Source organism: Echinops telfairi, unplaced genomic scaffold (assembly GCF_000313985.2).
Source record: "Echinops telfairi isolate 266 unplaced genomic scaffold, ASM31398v2 ScPeMD7_7424;HRSCAF=8462, whole genome shotgun sequence".
NCBI lineage: Eukaryota > Metazoa > Chordata > Mammalia > Afrosoricida > Tenrecidae > Echinops > Echinops telfairi.
This window is the reverse complement of record NW_022111324.1, coordinates 81008926-81026871: the sequence shown is the minus strand read 5'-3', so window position 1 is coordinate 81026871 and position 17946 is coordinate 81008926. Positions and strand designations below refer to the sequence as shown.

The 17946-nt window shown below is 39.2% G+C and overlaps 1 protein-coding gene across 1 annotated transcript in view; it reads left to right on the top strand.

Annotated features, from left to right (window-relative positions):
* Positions 1-17946, top strand: part of LOC101657797 (kinesin-like protein KIF28P) — an 85551-nt gene that overhangs the window by 17269 nt on the left and 50336 nt on the right. The window contains exons 4-6 of the mRNA XM_004700175.2: positions 11539-11574; positions 13904-14128; positions 16559-16713. Coding sequence (XP_004700232.2) covers positions 11539-11574; positions 13904-14128; positions 16559-16713 — 416 coding nt within the window. The remainder of the gene's footprint in view (positions 1-11538; positions 11575-13903; positions 14129-16558; positions 16714-17946) is intronic.

The following is a 17946-nucleotide window of genomic DNA, read 5'->3' as shown; positions in this document are numbered from 1 at the left end:
TTCTTCTGCAGGGGTTGGGGTGGGGTGGATGGGGTGAAAATTTACAAAACATATCATCAATTTTTACATTCAACCATTTATACTCAGTTTGTTTCAATTCATCCATTTCAATCCTCACAATGTGCCACTCTTTATCTTACTTGATCCCTGTGTTTCCTGTTTCTATTCCTTTTTCCATAACCTTCTGTCCTTGGATAAAGAATGCCCTTGTGATTTTAACAGAGGAGTGATTCAATTACAGACCTGAGTGACTAAGGGCCACAGTCTTATGGTTCTACCTGTCACTATCTGACCAAGTTAGTCTGGTCTCTTATGATTTAGCGTTCTGATCCACATTTTCTCTCACTCCAGCCAGTACCTTCCAATGCAATCCTTTTCAGGGAAGCTGGACACCATCCTATCTTCTAGTTTCAGGATGGCCAAGACAGCAAAAACAACTATTAGAGTTATGCATCTGAATCGTGTATGGTGCTGACCAAAAAAATGTTGAATATACCCTGGATTGCCAGAACAAGGGGAAGTACAATCAGAGCACTCCTTAGAAGCAAGGTTACTGAGACTTCATCACAAACATTTTGGACATGTTAAGAGAGGTCAGTCCCTGGAAAAAGACATCATGCTTGATTAAGTAAAGGGTCAGTGGAAAAGAGGAAGACCCTCAATATGATAGATTACACTGTGACCACAACCATATGTTGCCATCCAACATAACTACAATTGTGGGGATGTTGACCTGTTATACATCGGGTCACTGTGAGTTGGAGTCAAATCAACAGCACCTAACAATGGCAATAACAAGTTTGTCCCTGTTTTTTCCTGGGATGATCTCTATACAGTTTAGTCTCACAATTAAGACGCTCATCTATCTTGGGTTAGGTTTTGTTCATGGTGTGAGGAATGGATCTTGTATTTTTCTGCAAATGGATATCCAGTTTTGTGAGCACTATTTGTTCAGGAGACTATCTCTTCCCCCATTTAATGGCTTGTGGCCTTTGGTCAAAGATCAGTTGTCTATAGAGGGATGAGTTTACTTCTTGGCCCTCGATTTTGTTTCATTGGTCCGTGTGTCTGTCATTGTACAATTAGTAGGCTGTTTTGACAACCATGACTTGGTTTTGAGATCAGGAATGTGCTACACTTCTTGAGTAGCCTTACTTATCTGGGGTTTCTCATTTCCATGGAAAGTTGGTGATTAGTTCTTAAAGAATGATGTTCAAATCTCAATCACTATTGCATTATATCTGCGGATCACTTTAGATAATATCGACACTTTCACAATACTAGTCTTCCCTTCCATGACCTTGCTATGTTCTTCCATGTATGCAGCCCTCTTCTGATATCTTGTAGTAATGATTTGAAATTTTCTTTGTATATATATTTTTTGCATCTCTGATTAAGGTTATTCCTAAGTATTTTATCTTTATTTAGGTTAACTATCGTAAATTATATTGCTTTCCTGATTTCCTTTTCCGACTTATCTTTAAGGAAAAATCTGATTTTTCTTGATCTTATACCCTTTTGTTGAAAAGTTCTATTAGTTCTGGTAGCTTTCTTGTTTAGTCTCTCAGATTTTCTATGTACAGGATCATATCATCTGAAAATAGAAGTCATGTTGCTTTTTCCTTACCAATTTGGGTATCTTTTATTTGCCTATTGCTTTGGCTAGATCTTCCAATACAGCAGTGGATAGGAGTGATGAGAAAGGGCATATCTTTGCCTAGCTCTTGTTTGCAAGGGGGATGATTTCAGCCTCTCTCCATTGAGATTAATGCTGGTCATTAGTTTTGTAATGATGATCTAATTATATTGAAGAATTTCCTTCCATTCCCATTTTATTGAGCATTTTTATCAGGAGTGGGTGTTGGATTTTGTCAAATGTTTCCTCTGCATTGATCGTGTGATTCTTTCATTTTTTAAATGTATGTCCTGGGTTATGTTGATTGTTTTTCTAATGTTGAATACTCCTTGCATATCTGGTAGGAATCCCATTTGGTCATGATGTTGTGGCCCCTCCCATCCCCCAACTTTTTCTTTTTCATGATGTTGAAGTCTACAGAATTTTGTTGAGAATTTTTGCATCTGTGTTCATGAGGGATATTGGTGTATAGTTTTCTTTTGCAATGATGTCTTGGCCTGCTTTGATGCCAGGGTTATACTTGCTGAAGATCCTGAGCTGGCGAGTATTCTGCCCTTTTCTGTGTCGTGGAATTTGTATCATTTCTTCTCTGAATGTTCAGTAGGATGCTTCAGTGCAGTTTTGTCTGGGCCAGAATTTTTTTGTTGCTGTTGGGATTTTTTAATGACCAGTTTAATTTCTTCCTTTTTTATGAGTCTGTTCATACTGTTTACTTCAGTCTATGTTTGGTTATGTAGGTACTGTATTTCTAAAACTTTGCCCATTTCTTTAAGGTTTTCAATTTTGTTGGTGTACGTTTTTTCATAGTATTCTTTTATTATCTTTATCATTAGTTTGTTTTGCTGTGAGGTTGCTTATTTTATTTATTGTTAATGTTATTAGCTTCCTCTTATTCTTTTCTTCTTTTAAGCTTCCAGTTGTTCACATCGATCCTTTACTAATTATAGAACCAACTTCTTGTCTTGTTGATTCTTTCTATTGTTTGGGGATTTCATTTGTTTGTTCTAGAATCTTTGTTATTATCTTTCTTCTTGTGACTGTAGGCCTTTTTTTTCAATTGTTGGAAATTTGTGTTGAGGTGTTGATTTGAGTCCTCTCTTTCTTTTTGATATGTGTATTTATCCCTATAAATTAATCTCTGAGCACTGCTTGTGGCATAGGTTTTGGTATGTTGTATTTTCATTTTATTTTGATTATAGGAAATTTTATTTCATTTTTATTTACTACCCAGTAGTTTTAAAGCAAGATGTTATTCAGTTACCATTATTTGATTTTGTCCATTGGTTCTTCCTGTTATCGATTTCCAACTGTACAGTGTCTTGGCCTAAGAAGATACTTTGTACTATTTCAATATTCTAAAATGTATTGAAGCTTGCTTCGCAGTTTATTCTAGGGAATGTTTCATGGGCACTTCTTCCCTACATATTGTGTCTGTGCCCTGGAGTGATGAGCCTAAATAGTACCCTTTCCAAGTGTAACAGAGAAAGAGAAACACCTTTTCTTAGTTAGGAGGCTAGCCAAAGGAGCATCCTGTAGCAACAAGGTTGCTTGGTAAATCCTCAAATATCGCATTTTTCCAAGTAGATTTTATACTGATCACTTCTAATAATATTAAACACATATTTAATACAAGTGGGATATAATTATTAAGACACGTGATAGGCTAAAACAATTCTGTAATTATCTTGACATCTGCTTTCCAACTTATCCCTCTATCATTCTTACCCAATGACAGAAATCTGGAGAGGTCAATTCTATCCCAAGGAGGATTCAAATAGTAACTAACATTCAAACTCTGTTTGAGCCCTTGGAAACAGTCTAAACATACAACAATAAATGTATAACAAAATTGATTATGGTTAAACATGGCAGGCTCAACTAAAAATGGCTGCGGTCTTGCTCACAAGTCAACACTGGGGCTAAGGAGCACATATCTTATACTGTTGTTGGGTGATGTGTTCTGTTTACTGATCTAATTGGTTGGTTGATTGTGTTGTTTAAATCTTCTATATGTTTGCTGAATTTCTTTCTCGCTGTTCTGCCCTTCATTAAAAGTGGTATATTTTCTACGAGTATTGTGGAGTTTTTGAAGTTCATTTTTCAATTCTGTTATGTTTGATTATGTATTTTGGAACTGTTTTGGGGGTACATAGCTATTTGTGGTTATGTCCCCTTGCTAAATTGATCCTTTGACGTTATATCATGTCCCTCCTGATCCCTAATGCTAGTTATTGCATTAAATTCTAATTTGTCCAAAATTAAGATCACCACTCCTGCTCATTTTTTTGGTTGCTGTTTGCTTGACATGTGTTTTTTTATCTTTTGATTTATTTTATTTTATTTTTCTCTTTGTGTCTGAGGTATTTTTCCTGTAGGCAGCATACTGACAGGTCTTGTTCTCTTATCTGTTCTGCGACTTAAACTCGGAGTACTTGATATGTACAAATTTACTGTTGTCAATTTATTAAGTTGTATTCTGTTTGTTCTTTTGTTGTTTGTTTGTTTTGAGGGTTGGGAATTTCTTTGCTTCATATATTTTTATGTACTTAGCCCATTTTATATACAGATTTTTTTCTTCTTTTGCTGATCTTCATTTTATGTTTACTAAGTCTTTATAATTTTCTTCTTGGTTGGTAGGTTTGTTCATTTTCTTTGTGGTAACCCTGAGATTTATTATTACCTTCCTAGGTTTAAAGTAGTTTGTTGATTCCCTTTCCATTTGAGGGCTCTGAAATTACACCTCTTATACCCTCTACTTTGCTTTGTAGTTGTCACATTTACAGATTGATATCTCTTGTCCCCTATTTTCAGTTTTGTGGGCTTTATTTTTAAAAATTCTTTATGTGAGTTGATTTCTGGGTTGTCTGTGTATATCGGTCTCAAATTGTCTGACATTGTTGATTCTCTATACAAAGGACTCCTTTTAGCAGTTTTTGTAAGTTTAGTCTGGTTTTGTTTGTTTTTTTGCAATTCCCTTAATTTCTTTTTATTTAGTTTAGCCATAAAATACAAGGATATATAAGGGGGTACCCCCTTCCAATGGATTTTCCCCCCCAAAGCTCTGTATTTATTTTTTACAAAACAGTCTTATCATCTTCCAAGTACTCTCTATTACACTTCATAGGTGATTCCTTTCTGGGGAAACATTTTCAAACTCATCTGTTTGGATGGCTGACAGACCTCCCTCATTTTTTTTCTTCACCTCTTCTACATTTTCAAATCACTTTCCTTTCATGTCCCTCTGCATTCATGGAAACAAAAAGAAGTTGCACAGAGCAAGGTCAGGTGAGTAAGGTGCATGGGGCAAGAGAGGCATGCTGGTTTTTGCCAGAAATTGGTACACTGAGATGGCTGCCTGAGCAGGTACATTGTTGTGGTGGCAAAACCAGTCCCCTGTCTGCCACAAATCAGCCCTTTTCTGTTGCACACTATATTACACAATCTTTTCAGAACCTCTAAATAGAAAGCTTGATTAACAAACAGTCTGACCTGGTGGAACAAGCTCCAAATGCACCACAGTCAACATTTGCACTTCTGGGAAGTTGACGGACGTCCAGAATGAGGTTCGTCATCCATCGACATTTCACCTTTTTTGAAACAAGAAAACCTCTCTTACACTTGAGTTTTTCCCATAGCACTGTCCTTGTAAGCTGTGTTCAACATCATAACTGTTTCTGTGGCATTTTCCCCAAGCAAGATACAAAATTTCACAGCCGCATGCTGTTCTCTTAAATCGGCCATCACAAAAAACGAGATTCAAGCAAAACTGCTTTTACAAAAAAATCCACTGTGTCCAGAGAGAATCTTCCCAGGTGATGTCACTGGGTGCACTAACTCAGAGCGAGTTGCTCAATGCTCACCTAGCAGGAAAACTGTGTACTATGAAAGCTCTGTTCCCACTGTTTATTGGGGGCAGGTGTACCCCCTTGTATGGTTCTTGGTTGGGAATTATCTTCTTTCAGAGTTATATATATGTCATTTCATTGTCTCCTTGCCTGCATGATTTTTGCTGAGAAAATCAGAGCTTTGTCTAAACAGTTCTCTCTCTCCATTTTTTTTTTTTTTGGTGTGGTGGAGTAACCTTTCATTTTTCCAAAGCTGAAATAATTCCAGGATTCTTTTGTTGAGGACCAGCTGCCAGAACGACAGTCACTGGTGGTCTTTCCCAGAGGTCAGGGACTTGGGCATGGTCTAAGGCTTTGTGTTACCCCTCCCAGTACTCATTGTCTACATGACAAGTGAGCAAATCAGCTAATAGAATGCATTGATTTAAATTCAGCGTACCACGAAATTCTTAGGACAAGGTACAAAGTTGTGTTTTGCCTGCAAGTTCCTCATACAAATTGAATATAAGCTTTACAATAAAGTTGCTCAAGGCTGATCTCTGATTAGACCTCTCAATCCCATCCTGTCTCTGTTTCACTTTCTTGCATTTCCACTTTCACACTTTCTTGCATTTCCACTTTCACAACCTCTCATTGCTGTGCAGGTTGTGGAATTCTTTCTTTGACTTTAGCTTTGGAAAGTTTGCGTATGATCTATCCAAATGATTTTCTTTGGGGAGGGGGGTGTCTTATCTTTGTTATGGTTTGTTGAGTTTCTTGAATGCATATCTTCTTTTCTTTCCTACTAGTAGAAAAGTTTCTGTCAACAAATCTTTGACATTTTTTTCTGTGCTTTCTTTTATTCTCTTATGGAATCTGATCACATGTGATTTATTTCTCTTGATGATGTCCCAGAGAATTGTTATGTTTTCTTCATTTTTTTTCCCCCTTCTTTTTTTCCTCATGGTTCTGCTAATAGGTTAGCATTAGGGGTATGTATTCAATTCCACTGATTCTACGTTCCCTTGATTCAGTGTGACTCCTTTGTCCTTATAATGCACTATTTACTTCTAAAAATTTGGTGTTAATCTTCTGGATTTTGTCCCATTTTTGTGTAATTTCTCATTGTCTATTTTATCAACTTTTTTCTTGCACTATATTCCTGAAATTTTGTAGAGCTTTGTCTGTGTTTTCCTTGACTGTTTTCTTAATTTGTTGTATGGCACTAAGTATAATTACTTTCATTGTTCATCAGATGTTGCTTTACCATTTCTTCTTTTGAATAATTTTCTGGCCATGTAATTTGGTCACTTGTTCAAGTCACTTTGTTCTGTTTACTTGTGTGAATTGAAGTTGTCTGTGGTCACTGAGACATTGTGATTTTATTGTATTTATTTGGTTATATTTTGGTTTGTTTTACCCTGGTTTTAATTTTTAAAATTCTATCTGGGTGAATGGAGTGGGCATGCTACTCTGGTCACTAGCTTGGCAGCACTGAGGCACTTGCCACCTCTCTGGGCTGTTATGGTAGCAGGTGGTTAGGATAACAGGAATGTAGACACAGGATCCTGTTTGTTGGTTGTGTTGAGCAGCTGAAAATGGTCTGCGCAAACGTTGGTCACCATTTATTGTTGATCCAGTGATGCAGGTGTGGGCGGTGGCACTTGCTCAGTGGGTGAGGTGGTGGTGTGACAAATGTGGCTGGGTACTATAGACATGATTGTTTGTTTCACACTGGATTTGTCTATACTGTGTCCCTGTCTAATTGACAATATTGTGAATTCTTGGCAGTTGCCTTTTTGTGTACTTCTGGTAATGCTGCTTGCAATGATTTAAAATGGCCATGCTGTGCTAGGTCAGCTGGGAAGGTACTTCCACTTTGAATAGTTCCTTGTTCATCAATTTTATTTGCTTTATTCTTCCAGTGAGTGTTTGTTCTAATTCTTTATTCTTTCATTTGAAACTCAGGGGCCCAGGATTGTCATCTGTATCTAATCTCACTTGGTATTTCAAGTCTTTGCTGTAGAAGGATGGCATAGGATGTCTAATTATTTTGCCATGTTAACTTCACTCCTCCCGAAGCAGACATCTTAAGAAAAATTTTCATTGTGCCTACTTACCTTGGAAACTGGTCACACCCTCAAGGAACTCTTATCTCAGGGCATTTATAGCTAGTGAGTGCAAAACCACTTAGAATCCTGGCTCAGCCAAGTTGATACAAAACCTTAACTATCACAGGTCACTCCTTGTCAACTTGGCATCTGTACTCATTGCCATTGAGTGAATGCTGACTTGTCGTGGGTTTCAGAGACTCACTGTTTACAGGAGTAGAAAGACCAGTCTTTCTCCTGAGGAGCTACTGGTGGTTTCAAACTGCCAACTATGCACATCACAGGTCACTGCGTAACCACTATACCACACCTCTCCTGAAACCATTTATTTTATTGAGTGGCTTTTAATTATTTTAAAATTAAATTATATTAAAATTATATATTTTTTAAATGGAGATTATTTATATAGAACTATAATTATTTATATAAAATAGAAACTATAATTTATAAGTCAATAATTTCTAAATAAAAACAATTATAAAATCACACTTTTGCCTAACATGATGAAAACTAACACAGACAACTTAAAATGCACTGAGCCTATGTATTTCTTAATATTTTATAAGTGAACAAAACAAAAGTATGTGATGCTTACATAGAAGGAAGACATATAACAATTATAGTCCTCATTTTTTCAACTGATCATAACAGCTATATCTGTTATTTAAAACTACCTTCTCCCACTAACCATTCCATATTCCTTGTGCGATCAGCAAACTCCATCGCTGCTTGTAGTTCTTTGTCTGGGTGGTAACCAAACCTTCAATTCCATGCTGGAATTGTGTTGCTGTAGTGTACTATTTACTTTAATCACATGGCATGGTAGTACCAACAGATATTCTAAGGAATGTCAGGATTCCAGATATAGCCTTCTCCATTATGTAATATCAATTCACTTGACCTAGAATTCTTCCACTTGCACAAATCAAGAAAATATTTAGCAGGTTTCCCATTTATTTCACTCATGCCCAAGTAGCCAACACCATAAATCCATATGAGTCAGACTATACTGATGACTACTTTGACTCTGTTGCCTATTACGGTAACCACACTCACCTTGTTTCTGTCTATTAAGCGCTGCCATCATGGGCCCCAAGAAGCCTGATTGTAATTAAGTGTCTTCATTCAATCAGGGCAGCTCCCCCTGTCAATCTAGCCCACATAAAATAGCATCACAGCAGTCTTCAAGGATTCTGGGGCTCCTTTCACAAATTTGTTCCTCACTGTGGTGATAAGAGGTATATCCATGTTTTTAGCCTCATAAATCCACTCTAACATGCCAATCTCCCTAAGCCTTAGGATAACTTCTACAGGCCCGGTGATTCAACTTGATTTAATGTAGGTCACAAGTTATGTATGCTTCAGTGAACAAACTAATTAAACTATTAGATCTTTTTATAACTATGCAAATGAGGCCCCAGTGACCCACTAAGGGGCTTGTGCAGCTTTCTGAAAATGCAAATAAGGTTCATGGCATCCAAGTAGGGATTAGAACTGTGAAAACAAGGTTTATGGAATCCTCATGATGGGATTGGTTCGTTTTATGATCCTTCCAGGCTTAAAATGAGTCAGAGATAGAAAAGGAGAAGAGAAAGAATTAGAGCGCAGTCTTTGGAACCAGTCTCTGTTCAGGGAACTTTCTAGACCCAGGACACAGATATATAACCTGGGAGATGGCAAGGGACAGCAAGGAGCAGCAGAAGCAGAAGCAAAAGAACCAGAAGACTGGCCAGAGATCATGTGCTGGGCTTCCTGAGCACCTTCAGCTTTCTGGATGGTGTGTTGTGCTTCCAGGCACTTGGAAGAGCTAGGCCCACCTACCCATGGAGCAGGAGAGCTATGACCTTTGAGCTATGACTTCCTGGTAGAATGAGGTGGAGCTAAAGAACTTGATTACACTTGACAAGGTAGGGCAGAGACAAGAGCAGCCCAAGAGGCCTGAGAGCTAAGGGCTGAGGAAGAGTCAGAGAGCAGCCTGCGTGTAGGCATGACTGAGAAGAACTCTGTGCAGAATGGTAACATGTTGTTTCCCTATTGTTACTGGAATTAGGTTCTTATGTTTGCCAAGAGAAAGGTTTACTCTAGCTAGACATGGAGGCAATGCTGGAAAATTGGAGGGGGTAGCCATATAACCAATACAGCTGAAATATCAGCTTCCCCACTGTAAGGTAGTCAAGAGGCGCCAGAAACCAAATCAGTCGAATTAGAACAAACAGGCTTTATTGGGCAGAAAAACCCAGGCTGGGTGAAGTCCCACAGTCCACAGTGTCCGGGCCGAGGGGGTTGCGCCCCAGGCTACAAGGGTGGTTCTTATATGGCCAGGGAACATGTGACTGGGCTGCCTTGAGTCCATATAAGGTAAAGCAGTCAGGGATTGGGAGATACAGGTATGTCTGGATTTCTGGAATGTAAGGTGTCTTCCTGGTTCCGGGTGTATTCGTTCTGGGTGCAGAGCCGCGGATTGAGAACAAAGCGGGCCTTGCTAGCCTCGGATTGAGCCACACGGGCCTTGCTAGGTGCAGAGCTGAGGGTCAAGAATAAAGCGGGCCATTAGCCTGCTCTGGTCAGCTCCACAGGTGTGTGAGGGAGATTCAAGGTCACTCCCTGCTAGTTGTTTCAGCTAACTCTAGTCAGCTCTGCACGGGTGGGGGAGATTCAAGGTCATTTGCTGCTAGAAGCCGGCCTGGTGTTGATCCGGCCATACGCCCACCAGCACCTGCATCCCTCGCTTTTTAAAGACTTCATTAAGAGAGATGGCCTAGCTTATCAAATTTCTCTAAGTTATCACCCATTCAACTATACAAGGGAATGGTTTTTGTGTCTGTCTAGGGTCCAGGTCTCTACTTTTGCTCCCTGCCCAATCTCACCTAATACACTCCATAAACATTTTCTGTGACTTCTGTGTGGCCATTGCAATGGACGATGGAGCTAGTCAAGACTTTGGAGGATGTTGGCATGGCTGACCTCTGCCTTAGAGGACTCAGTTGGGGATGTTCATTTTGATCCTGTTCCTGCTTGTGAAGCTAGAGAAGGTCACATGTGTCTGCAGTGTCGGGTTTTTTTTTAATGTAAAATATTTAATTCCACTCTGCATTGTCTTTTTATCACTGCGTTCTCCCTACCCCCACCCCCTAGTGGTTCATCTTGATTCCTTTGTTTATTTTGAAGGCTTTCCTTGCCAGCTATTGCTTGGTCATTCACTTAGAATAATAGAAGACATTCTGAAGCTACTGAACCCTACCTGGGAGTAAACGGTTAAGTTCTTGGCTGCTGAACAAAAGATTCACAGTTTGAACCCACCAGCTTTGTGGGAGAAAGACCTGCTGCTCAGCTTCCATTTAGAGCACAGCCTAGGAAACCTTCTGGGCAGTTCTGCCAAGTTCTACGAGGAGTTAAAGCTGACTCCGTGGTAGCTTACAAAGACCTGATACGCTGCAGACATGAGGCTTGTAGACATGAGATTTGGCTGAGAAGATGCACTATGTTATAGGGTGGTTGTGTGGCAAAATGCCACTGTTTTAAGGCCTTTTCTGACTACAGGCATTCAGTCCGTTTCCCCAGAGGAGGGTCCTCTAATTTCCTGTGTAGGAGATATAAGCACAGGGAAGACCAGTCTTCTGAAAAGGAATCTTTTTTCATTGTATGTTGGCCTTGAGAGGTGAGCAATAGATAACTTTTTTCTGTTCCAATTTGAGCGCACACACACACACACACACACACACACACACATTCACATACTATTTTGGGTCCGTTTTAAATTTTCATTGAGAATTTAATACATATCATTAAAATTATCTGAGAACTTGATATTTCATGGAAAATATTACTTTACTATTTTGAATTTTAGCATTTCTATTTGTTGGACATTTATATTGTTTCTTTATCACTCCCCACCCCACCCCCGAGCCCCGCCCAAGATGATTGCTTCAAGAGGACCTCTATTTACCTTATGTTCTTCTCTACCCAGGTTGCCTTCAGCATGCTGGAAATCTACAATGAGCAGGTAACAGTGCTTCTGTTTTCTGACACACAGTTATGGGTAACTGCAGCTTCATGGAAGCCATGTGGTCACCATCACCTATCCTACAGATCAAGTGAAAACTCCTTTAGCCTTGCCTTGGCCCCCTGGCACTTTCCTGGTCCCCAGCCTCGTTTTGTGTCCTTTGTCTTCACACACTGGCTCAGCCGCACAGGGCTTTTCCTCCTTCCGAATTCACCTGACTACTCTCTTCTCTCTGGCTACAATCCCCTCCCGACTTTATCTGCCCTTTAGAAACCATTAAACTTCAGGAACCCCCTCTAATGCCAGCACATTTTTATTTCCTGTGACAGGTTATTTCGGTCAGCATGTTTACTTTTTCTGTAAAAAACGAGGCAGTAGTTGCTCTCGGCTTTGAGAGCCATGCGCTTTGTGTCACAACGACTCAACTCTGGTCCTAGAGTCCCCCAACAGCCAAAGACAGTGTGTAGATGAACAAGCATTACGATATGCCCATCAAACTTTGTATATAAAACTGAAACTTGAATGCCATCATTTCATTGTGTCATGAAAGTGTGACTCCCGCCCCCCCCCCCCAACATTTAAAAATATAAAAATTCATTCCTAGGTTGAGGGTCATTCATATGGAAGCAGGTGGTGGGTAGGGTTGGTTCACAAACTAGAGCTGGTCCCCTCTTGTAGTCAGAGAACGAATCTGCTTTCACATGCCAGCCTCCCATGTCCTAGTGATGTGCCTTTCTGAGACCATCTAGCCTCAGAGCCTCAGTTTCCTCACTTGTAAAATGGAGAATTAAAAAACTTAAGATCTACAAATTAAAAAAATTAACAGTACCTAACAACTATCAGATAATTAGTAATTTTTTTCATTTTGCCTTTACCTCTTATACTGATTACTTTGTACTGTAAAATTTTATTTACATATTCTTATCTCCAAAACATACAGGGCATGCTTTTGAGCCTCTTTCAATCAGTAGCACTTAGCACAATATTTGGTCTAGAATGGGTGCTAAATGGATAAATGGGCAAATACTTGTAAGTTTCTTATGGACAGAGAAGATATGCTAATATTTTCTTGTACAATCCCATGCACCACCCAAAGCCCTGCACTTTAATAATTTCTAAATAAATATTGGGGAAACACAAGTGTGATTGCCAGACATGCACCTGATGCATAGCCACACCTGTCTGTCAGTGGAGGCATGTGACATGGAACAGTTTTCAGCAGTGTGTCCAGACTGTCAGAATAGGCAGAAAGTTTGGCAATTTACTTCTAAATATTAGTCAGTGAAAACTTTATGGGTCAGAACAGCTGAATCAATCATGGGGCTGGTGCAGGACGAGGCAGTATTTTGTCTCAATGTGCATGGAGCCACCATGAGTTGGGAGATGACTTCACAGTGAAACAAACTTAAGCCATGATTCCTGGTATGAAAGACATACATACTCTCCAGATAATAATGCAATGGCATATGTGCCGTGTGATGGATGGGGAGTCTCCGGGCAGTGCAAACAACATGTTCAGCTGTTAACTGCGAGGCTGGAGATTTGAGTCCACCTGAGGTAACTCAGAAAAACAGCTTGTTTGACCAACCAGTTATTGAAAACCCCACGGAACACAATTCCACTCTCACACTCTTGGGGCTGCCATGCGTTGACGTTGACTCAATTGCACCTATTCTTTTGTGAAGGGCGAAAAGAAAGAGGCATAGAAGAAAGAGTAACTAGCGCTGGGTGAGCAGAGAAGTCAGAGTGAGTGCTGAGGGATGTTTATGAGTTTCGGGAGGCAGGGAAGTGTGTGGGATGAGGAGAAGAGCAAGTGGAGCGGCCTCCTAAATGACTTGAAAGGCTGATAGACGTTCTTGAAGTACTGTACTTGAAAATAATAAAGCTGCATTTATTGATTTTAAAAAATCTTCCAACTTCACTAATTACAATAGACTTTCCTATCTTCTTGTTTGTCATTGCCTTATTCCTTACTTGGCTAGGTTTTATGGGGTGTTCTGGGTGTTGGAATAATGATGACCAACTTTCAGAGACATGAGCCTAGGGAACTACTAGACAGTGACATGCATTTAGGATAGTTGTATACCAAGGTAAATTATTTGAAATCAGATAGTGCATATAACTCTCCATTAATAAAAATCTTCAATAAATTCGAATACTCTGTACCTTTTTGTTAGCCTATAGAAATCTAACATTCATACATTCATATATAATGGATGAATTTAATGAATATGTATGGAGTGGCTAATATTTTCTAGGAAGAGATATAGCTGTGAAGGAAAGAAGTACCCCTGCCTTCAGTTTACAGGATTTATTCTTTTTTCCACAGGTACGCGATTTATTGTCTAGAAACAAGAAGCCTGCGGTACTGAAAGTCAGGGAAGATCCACAGTTAGGGTTTTATGTGGATGGTCTCAAGTCAGTGCCTTGTTCGAGCTATGCACAAATTGAAAGGTTGATGGAGCAAGGAACAAAAATAAGAACAACAGCTTCAACCAACATGAATGCCAGCAGCAGCCGATCCCATATGGTCATCACCATTCAGTTTAAGCAGGTGAGATTCAGGTAAAGATGGTTGTCTCCACGCCCCTGCAGGAAGAGTGTCTTGAGGGGCTTAGTGGACTGGTGAGTCCTTTGAAATCCTTTTAGATGTAATTTGTGAATTAAAGTGTCTATTTCCAAGCATCCGATAAGTTAAAAATTCCTTCACTGTTGTCAAGTCGATGCCAACTCACAGTGACCCTATAGGAGAAGGTAGAATGGCCCCTGTGGGTTTCCCAGACTGTAACTCTTTACAAAAGCCTTGTTTTTCTCCCTTTGAGCAGCTGGGAGTTTCCAAATGCTGTCCTTGTGGTTCACATCCCAAGGTGTAACCCACTGAATAGAGGGTCCGAAACTGGAAACGTGAGACACCTGCTCTTGTTCTGCCACCCTGGCCCTGACGCGATGTCCTCACCTGGCCTACATGAGCCACTGTTGAAGGTGTAGTGGCAATCATTTCTACCACATCCCAGAGTGGCCCACAACACTAGGGACTGATTTTCCTCAAGCAATTTCCATGCTTTGAGGAATACTTTTTTACCCCAACTTTATAAATAAGAAAAACCATGAAGATATGAGAGTGACTATTATTTATCAAGAAAAATTTTATGAGTAGTCCTTCTGTGTATTGTCAGTATAATAATGACTAGCTTTCAGATACATGAGCCTAGGGGACCACTAGACACTGAAATTCATTTAGGATATTTAGATACCAGGGTGAGTGATTTGAAACCTAATATTTCATGTAACTATCCATGAAAAAGAATCTTTGATAAACTACAATACACCCAATTTTTTTCCTTTATTGTGGTTTGCATGAAACTTTACAGAACAAATTGGCTTTCCATTCAACAATTCGTACACACTTTTGATTCTTGATATTGATAGAAATGTCCATAATATCACAGCACTCAGTCTACTTCCCCACTGTTTACTATTTCCTTCATCCTTCTTTCCTGTCCCTTCCTGCCCTCTGAGCTTTATCCCTAGTCAAATGCTACCCTTTTGATCGAGAATGGTTGGTGTATGTACCTCCCTGATATTATGCTTCACTTCATAGGCCTGCCTATTGTCAAGCTGAAAGTTGAACCACAGAGATGAGTTCAACTTCAGGTTCTAAGCTTGAAAGGTGTCATAGTCTTAAGGATTCCACCAAGCTCTACCAAACCATTGAACCTGGCTTTTTTCATTACTTTGAGTTGTGTTCCACATTTTCCTCCTGGTCTTTTCAGGGCTGCCTATTGTGATCCCATTTACAGCAGTTGGGAGGGGCAGCTAGTCATGGTCTCGTTCAGTGGTTCTCAACCCTCCTAATGCCGTGGCCCTTTAATACAGTTCCTCATGTTGCGACTTCATAACTGTAACTTTGCTACTGTTATGAATCGTATGACCCTTGTGAAAGGGTCGTTCGATCCCCAAAGGGGTGGTGACCCACAGGTTGAGAACCGCTGGTCTAGTTAGTTCTTTAGATCTCGGAGTGCTGGAGACTGGGGTTTACATGGTCCAGTATTCCTTTGAATGAATGGTTTCCATGAATCTTTGATTTTCTTCACTTTCCGTCCCTGCAGACAGACAGAGACCAATAGTTGCACATTAGATGGCTGCTCGGAAGCTTTTAAGACCCTGGTCACTTACTCATAAAACTTATGCTGTTTGATCTTGATGCCCCCCCCTAAAACTAGGATCCTGTTAGTAAAGTTCATAAACTTTCCGTATGATTGGTTATCCCTATTTTAAAATTTTGATATTTGGGAAACAAGAGAAGAAATCAGCTGAAAATAATAAGTGGAGATATTTAACACCATACTTTGTTTATTGGTTTAGTAGTAATAATAGTAGTAATATTAGCATCTATTGTCACATATTATATAGACACATATTACATGTAACCCTCATGATATTCCAATATTATATTGTTGTCGTCCCTTTTTTACAAATGAAAAAGTTGAAACTCTCTAAGTAATTTGCTTATAGTCATATAGTCATCAAGGGCATCTGGAAGACTCTAAAATTTATGTCTTTTCCACAACATAACCACACAATCTGGGATAGTTATTTTGCAGATTTCATAATAATGCATATTTTAAAAGTCCATTGACCATAGAAATATTGGAGGAATCACTGGTGTTTAATAAGGCACTGGAAATTATTTTAAAGGGTGGAAAGGGGCACTTGAGACCTTTGGACCTGGTAATATATTAGAACTGGACCATGTCTTACTATCCATTGGGTCTCTCTGAGCCAGAGCCAACTCAATGGTACTGAACGGCAGCAGCAGGTCACTAAAATGTCATTGTACAGAGCCAGAAATTTAACTTATGATATTATCGCTTCTTCTATTGAACATGAATGCATTTAGAAGAAACATTTGCACATAGATTAGATTGATGTTATACTTTTCCTATTACCCTTCTAATAGTGAAACCTATGTACTTTCTTACAGGTTTTCCTAGACGGAGACCTCACCAAACAATCCACTATTAATTTGGTGGATTTGGCAGGAAGTGAAAGGCAGAAATCTTCAGGATCTGAAGGTGACAGACTATGGGAAGGATCGCGAGTTAACTTAAGCTTAACCAATTTAGGGAATGTTATCAGGTAAATACTTAGTGAACATATAATTCTACCATTAAGATGATCTCAAAAAAAAAATCTCAGGTACAAAAAAATTAGCTTAATCACAATCTTGGTTCATGACTCATTGCTATCATTGATTGATAACTTGGTTCATGACTCATTGTCATGGCTTGCCCTCTCATAGATCTTATTTTAAATAAAATAACACATATAAATGTAGCTACCCCTAATCCAAGAAGTAGCATATTGCCAGTAACATGTAAGTATGTGTGCCTGTTGTATTCTTCTCCTGTCCTTCCCCTTAGAGAAACCACAGCTTTGAATATTATGTTTTATGGTATTCCTGATTATTAGTAAGGTTGAGCATCCTTCAGATCCACCAACTGGTTGAGGGCCCCTACTCACAACTATACCACACAATCAATGGTCAATGCCAGCACAAACCCTCACCAACTGCTCTATATGAACAGAGAACTAGGCAAAAACTCCCTTTCCGTATCATTCCCACCAAGAGACAGGTGTTCAGAATCTAAGAACACACCAACCTACCATCACCAACTAAATATAACGACACTAAAACATCTCAGAAACAAGAATTTCAGCCCACATGAAGAAACAAGACAATGGATCAAACAAGTGACCATAATACGGAGCCAGAAAAAAATATTTCCTGAGAAAGAAAAGTCATAGGAAATACTTAACAAGGAAAGCAAAAGAATAATATGTAGGTATCTTCAACTGATTGGAAGACAGATCAAATAAAAACCCAGTAGAATAATACTAAGATTTCAGAAATAGATAAAGCATTGAAAGTGCAAAGGAGAATTGAATCGATGGACTAGTGAAGGCCAGTCTCTCAATGCTAATCTGCTAGAGAAACAAAGAAGAAAAAAAACAAAAATAAATGAATAAAGTCTATGGATTATGTGAAGATACAAGAGGAATAACATGTAATGGGAATTCCAGAAAGCGAAAAGACAAAAACACAGAGAGAAATGTCAGAGTTGTTGGGGAAAACTTCCCTAGCATCATGAAAGATGAGAAGATATGCATTCAAGAAATTCTACAAACCTCCCAACAGGATGAAGCCCAAAGAAAAAGACATATCATATGTAAACTTTCCAAAAATCAAAGACAAGGAACAAATCCTGAAAGAAAACAACAAAAAACCAACATGCAACAAAATTATTTCACAAATAAACAAATTGGGACATTTATCCAGCCCGCCGGGTGCTTTTGCCCGTTTTTTTTTTT